Source organism: Penicillium oxalicum, chromosome III (genome assembly GCF_001723175.1).
Source record: "Penicillium oxalicum strain HP7-1 chromosome III, whole genome shotgun sequence".
In the NCBI taxonomy this organism is placed as follows: Eukaryota; Fungi; Ascomycota; class Eurotiomycetes; order Eurotiales; family Aspergillaceae; genus Penicillium; species Penicillium oxalicum.
The window spans coordinates 2,471,598-2,477,836 of record NC_064652.1 but is presented as its reverse complement, the minus strand read 5'-3'; the positions used below and the strand labels follow the sequence as shown (position 1 = coordinate 2,477,836).

General features: G+C 53.4%; 2 protein-coding genes across 2 annotated transcripts; one reads left to right on the top strand and one right to left on the bottom strand.

The window, feature by feature from the left end:
• Nucleotides 1-1,097: 1,097 nt before the first annotated feature.
• POX_c04301 (uncharacterized protein) lies at nt 1,098-3,096 on the top strand (the record flags this gene model as incomplete). The annotated part of the gene is made up of 3 exons (XM_050113181.1): nt 1,098-1,912; nt 1,973-2,660; nt 2,728-3,096. 3 exons carry the CDS (start codon nt 1,098-1,100, stop codon nt 3,094-3,096), a joined length of 1,872 nt encoding a protein of 623 aa, XP_049970737.1.
• Nucleotides 3,097-4,150: 1,054 nt separating this feature from the next.
• Nucleotides 4,151-5,611, bottom strand: POX_c04300 (D-arabinose 1-dehydrogenase; the record flags this gene model as incomplete). Its single annotated transcript, XM_050113180.1, has 1 exon — nt 4,151-5,611. One exon carries the CDS (start codon nt 5,609-5,611, stop codon nt 4,151-4,153), a length of 1,461 nt encoding a protein of 486 aa, XP_049970736.1.
• Nucleotides 5,612-6,239: the final 628 nt, after the last annotated feature.

Here is a 6,239-nt window from a genome sequence, read left to right as displayed (position 1 = left end):
CGGAGAGGATGAAGACCGCGTCAATCATTGATGAAATATTCTAGCTTATGTTCGAGCTATCCTAATGGAATGTCTCTGTAGAAGGATGGAAGCACATTCATACCTCTATCAACTTGGTAGAGACACTCCACACGGCTTCCTGTATGTCTGCTGTAGCAATTTAGACCGGATGGTCAAGAATCCTCTGTCCATCCGACAAACTCTGGCATAGAAAAGTTTTGTCCTTTGCAAGAGCTTCGACATATTGAGGAGCACCCTCATTGGAGTTTTTGTGTCATGATTCAGGAGTTTCACGTAGGTATGTCAGTATCAAAAAATGGAAGTCCCATCCAACATGTTCCTTGTGCCTAGGTAGTGGCAGGCATGAAACGCCGGATTCCAGCTGACCAAGACTCATTGAGTAATTTTCCCTCGCGCTCAGGCAGAATGCTTCGCAAAAAAGCGTAGCTTTGCTTTTTCACTCAGAGCCAATGACTCGAAAATAGAACCAGAGCCTAAAATCGTGCATCCCGAAGGACCAAATGTTGCGGAACAAGTACTCAGGCTCATTATACGAAGCCCGAGCTAGATGGATCCAGCTTGTCTCTGGGACAAAGCAGATTGCAATCAATAGCAGGGACAATCATTTGACATGGCACATATTCATCATTTAATTACTATCTTTCCACTTGCTCCGTTCAAAAAGACCACCCAACCCAAACGAGCAAAGTCGTTCCAAGGCACGATATACGAGTCGACACTGCATGTAGAATGTTAGTCTGTGGGGCCGAACTAAAAGTGAGTTGGTACATGAGGGCCAATCAGGCGGGTACGTTGACACTCCGCCATTGCGCAACGTGCTTTCTGCCGTCATCCAGGCTCTTTTTTTTTTCGCGCCTTTGCAACTGCCGTTTCTTCCATCGCGCCTGACTGACTCTACACTAGGCGCGGCCAGAGTGATCAAGGGGCCGAAATTTAGTCCTCCTTCGGAACGATCTGTGGCGATTGTCGACCTTGGATCGGTTTGACGACTCTGCTGGACCCACCTTTTCACGGCTCCGCGTCTTGCGCCTGTCGTGTTCTTCCCGAACCCAACCTCGCATTGTGCACGTCTTATAATGGCTCCTCCATTTCAATTTCGGGGCAATGGCCCTCCCCCACGAGGTCCCCGTGGCCAAAACCCAAGACATGAGTTCTCCTTCCGCCCACCACCGCGCCACATTTCAGAGCGCCCATTGCTGCGAGAGATGAGGGAGCCGACCCCGGAGCTGCTCTTCCCCGAATCCGAGCCGAAGCCTGCTCCAAAGTTCGCGTCTCTGGAAGACTTGAGCGATAGCGAAGAAGCGGAGATGGAGCTCTCGGATGATGGAGATTCGGATGCCGAGGCCCGTCCGCGCAAAAAGCGCGTCGTGGACGCCGCGGGCGAGGAGGAATCGGCCGAGCCTCTGCTCGCGTCCATCCCCACTCCTGCGCCAGATCCTCCGCAGCCAAAGTGGTCCAACCCTGACCCCTACACGGCACTGCCTCCTCCAGATGAGAGTCAGCATAAGCGCATCGACGTGGTGAAGTTGATTCGAAAGGCGAGACTGGCGGCCACTCCAACAGAGCCCAAGGTGAAAGATGCCGTCGTCGACAACGATGACTTTATTTCCCTCGGTGCCTTTGGAGACGATGCCGGAGCGTCTAAGAAGCCAGAGAATGAACCACCGTCGAACGCGCCTGCGGGCCCCAGGGGCTCGGAAAGTAGAGAATCCGCTGCGGCATCTCGCAAGCGCACTCGAGATGACCAGCCAAAGCCTCTTACTACCAAGACTGGGAAGCCACTGCGGCGCTTTAAAATGGATGGGTCGATTCTCGATGAATGGCTACCATTTAGGGATCAAAACGCTACCCCATGGATGGACCATCTCCCGTCCTTGAATGTCGCGGCTCGGTAAGCACCATTTGCTCCCGGTACTCGGAAGCCAGGGCTTGCACTAACATGAGCTTCTAGTCTTCAAAATGAGGTTCTTGGTTTCTACCAGTGGGTTAAGCCGCAGCGGTTCGAGCAAATCGTGCGCCAGGACGTCGTGGACAGGCTCGAGCGAGCCTTCCAGCGGCGTTATTCTGGTGTGACGATACACGCTTTTGGATCCTTTGCCTCTGGCATGTATCTTCCCACTGCGGATATCGATCTAGTCCTCTTATCGACGTCATTCACCAAGACTGGCATCCGCGCCTTTGGTGAAAGAAAAGGTCAAATCTATGCATTTGCCGCCTTTGTCAAGAATTCGGGTCTCGCCGTGGACGGCACTGTGGAGGCCATTGCCAGTGCACGGGTGCCCATTCTCAAATGGGTTGATAAATTGACCGGGCTGCGTGTTGATCTGTCGTTCGACAATGACAGTGGTCTCCTGGCCAACCGAACTTTCCAAGTGTGGAGCGAGCAGTACCCCGCGATGCCCGTGTTGGTTTCCGTAGTGAAGCAGTTCTTGCTCCTTCGAGGCTTGAATGAAGTTCCAACTGGCGGTCTCGGTGGTTTCTCGATCACCTGCATCGTCACGAGCCTTCTTCAGCACATGCCTCGTAACAGAGAGGAAAACATCGGAGCTCTCTTGATGGAATTCTTTTACTTTTATGGCAAAGTCTTCAACTTTGAAAAGACGGGTATTCGAATGAACCCCCCAGGTTACTACAACAAGGTGAGATCTTCGTTATGACCTTGCCGCGCGCTTGAGTCGTTCATGTTCGCTGACTGCTTCCTGATAGACGTTTGAGAACCCTGATCGCCTGTCTATTGAGGACCCAAACAATTCCTCCAATGACATTTCCGGAGGTACCAAGGAGATTGACTTGATCTTTCGAGCCTTTCGCAATGCATACTGGAGCCTGCGAGATCGAATGGACAGGATCAATGACCGTGGGATGCGAGAAGCCAGTGTCCTGGAAGCGATCATTGCGGCCAATTATGATGAGTATCTTGACCAGCGCGAGGAGCTGCGTCGGGTCTTTGACACTGCACCGCAATTCGCCAGGCACCGGCAACCACCGCCTCCTCCGCCTCCACTGCCTGCGGATTCTCCTCCCCCTCCGCCTCCGTCAACGTATCGGTCCGCTCGACCAGGCCCACGAACCTGAGGATGCAATGTCGCATCGCCATATAAGAGGTTCTGACGACTGTGATGATTCGGTTTGCCTGTCTGCTTCTCTCGTGCTCGACCGCCTGTTCGATATACCCCCTTTTCAGTTCTTCCATTGTTATTTTTACTTGACAGAGTCATGAGTTGGATGCGCACAACTGGCACTGGTTGGCATTATTGAGTTACCCGTTCTGGCCTCTTGGTCATTTGAGTGTTCTCAGGACTGAAGAAGCGGTCTCCACCTTAACGCCTTCGCCTGATTGCGGGGACATTTTTGTTATCATATTTGTTGTCAATTTGTCTGATAAGCCTGTCATTATTGCTTACATCCAGGACCATGTGTGTTGAATCACCACATGAGAACCGAGTTTTTCGGCGGGTATCTCTGCGCGTACCAAGGAAGCTCCCGGGCTCGCGTGGTCTAAATGACCAAGTGGACAACCTCCATTTTGAGAAGTGGGATCTTGACATTTCCAGCCAACCCACATGTTTCTTTGTACGACCTCTCCACGAGGCTGGAAGACATCCTGACCAGGTATTTACTATTTTCCTTTTTTTTTCTTCTTCTTTCTAGTGATCAATGGAACTGCCCCAGTACGAAACGGAACCCCGTTTATATCGGATCCGGCTGGTTTTGAAGAACATTTGCTTTTTCGCCCCCTCTCCACCAACTCCCTCTCTCAATTCCTTTCTCATCAAGAGTGTGCTACAGGCAAATTCTTGGAGAGGAACCGGAGCATACGAGGGTCAGGTGGTGACGAGTTCACGAATCAACTGGTTCAACTACCGGTGGAATTGGAGATGTGTGTTGATTGTGGAATTATTGACATGGCGCTGTTTTTTTTGGGCTTTTACTTTGATCGACCTCCGCCGCAGGAAAGCCACAAAATCGACAGGTCGGATTTCGACATGTGTCGACATGGACACTGAACGTGAAACCGAGACCAACGTGAACAATGATCATAGAACGATCTTGTCATTACATTGCGGGGTGGGCGGCTGGCCAAAAGGCCAGCTCTTTATTTCTTTGAAATTCCAGCTCTTCGTTCTCTCTATGCCAGCTGGGGCTGTGCATCCAGTGGTGGCGTCAACACGGGCTCGTCATGAATAGAGGCGGCCGGAGACGGCAGTGCCTGCGTGCCCTCCGCCTCCTCGGCCTCGATTAATCTCTTCGCAGCAATATGGTCATCTGGCAGTGTGTTCTTGAAATTCGGGGGCGGGCTGGCCCAGACGTAATCGACCCATTCTGCGCCCAGAACATCCCGCACCTCCTTGGCCAATTGCAAGATCTTGGCGCGCCGAGTGTGAGACCATGCGCGGTCTGTGATGAGACCCTCCGAGGGCGTGAGGATGGCGGGTGCCTGGACTTGGGATGGGACGGCACCATTTTCGCTTTCATGTTTCTCTGTTGCTGCTGCTGCTTGGGGTGATGTAGAGGAGGGGCCCATGGACATTATTTGTTTCTCCAGGTCCAATTCTCCTTCTGTGTCCTCGTCTTCGTCCCAGCTCTCCAGTCCGTCCAAGATACTGTGCCAAACACGGAGTGTTTCATCCAGCTCGTCAATGTTACTCACTCCCATGACACTGACCCCTAGTCTCCTGCCCGTGCCGAGGTTCGCCACGGACAAGAACCCAGGGTCCGCGTCCGTCGAGCGAGCCAGTGGTGCACCCAGTGCACCAGCTTTAGCGCCCGCACGTAGCCAGGACTCGAGCGCAAACCGGATCGCCACAACCTCCAACTTTTCGCCGCTGTGCGAGGTGCATTGTGCGGCAGACTGGATGGCTGTGCGCAGCGCATCCGGCGCGGGGTGGAAGTCACCCATCGACCCGATCGGAACACCGTCTCGACGAAGCAATCCCATGCCCAAGGGGGAGGCATTCGGAACCACGTCCACGCCTGCAGCAAGTAGTCGCGGCAATGCCAGTGAACGCAGTCGGGTGTTTTGCAAGGTGTAGTTGGCATAGGACATGACGATGTCCAATGGCTCGCCTGTTTCCTGGAGAATCATCTCCGCCAAGGAACTAAGCACCTCAACCGGGTATCCCGAGATTCCGACATACCGCAACAGACCCTCTTCGTCGCGCAGTCGACGCAGTTCGGTCACGGCGGCGAGGACCTCGGCGGGGGAGACAAACTCCACGTCATGGCAGTACACGACGTCGAGGTAATCTGTATGCAGACGGCGCAGACTGCGACGAACACTGTATCGGACCCACGCGGGCGAGTAGTCAAAGGATGCACCCGAGACCCGGCCAACCTTGGTCAGCAGACGATAAGAGTCGCGAGGGAAGTGTGTTTGCACAAATTCTGTGACTAGGGCCCGGCCGAGAAGTTCTTCGGCGGGGCCGTAGTAGGGTGATGTGTCGAAGGCGCGAATGCCGCGCGATAGAGCGCGATGGACGAGTTCGGTGGTTGGCAGGGCAAATGGATCAGCATTGTATTGAGAGTTGAATGTCGCTGTGCCCATAATCAGCGGAGGCAGGTCCGCGGACAGCGGGGATTGAGGCCTCATAGTGAATCTGGGGTGGGAGACGTTCTGGTTAAGCTGGACCGAATAGGAAGAAATAAAAAAAAAAAAAGAGGCAATGATAGTGGGGTGGTCAGCGGGAGGACCAGGAGGGGTGTTAGAAAAAGAAGAGGAAGAGGAGGAAGCAGTGAAGAATAATCTGATTATCAGTAATGACGGGCACTAAATGCGAGCGAGTCTCCTTTATTTTAGTCTTTTTTTTGTCCCTTCTTTCGTTGTAGTTTCGCGGGACGTGGGGGAGATGGTGTATCTGACGGGTCCAGGGCAGCTAGTCGTGGTCTAAGAGTTCAGTCTACCCTCTTCGCTCCGTGCTCCGTACGCTCTTTGGACCGGACATAGTGAGCCTGATAAAGGGTCAACCACAGGAACAGGGTTTCCCTAATCTCCGAGATCGAATCGAGATCGCGCCAGCAGGAGTAAGATCGGATTCGATTGAATTGAGCCGAGCTCCGCTTTACTGATGGCGCCATGGCTGCGACCGATGATACCCTATAGCCTAGTGGACCGATCAGCCACTCGTGAGCCATCATCGGCCGGAGAGGCAAAGGAAAATCGGCCGCATCTGGGAAAAGTTGGCAAAGGGCGACGAGGGTTAGTTGATCCTGGTCCACGC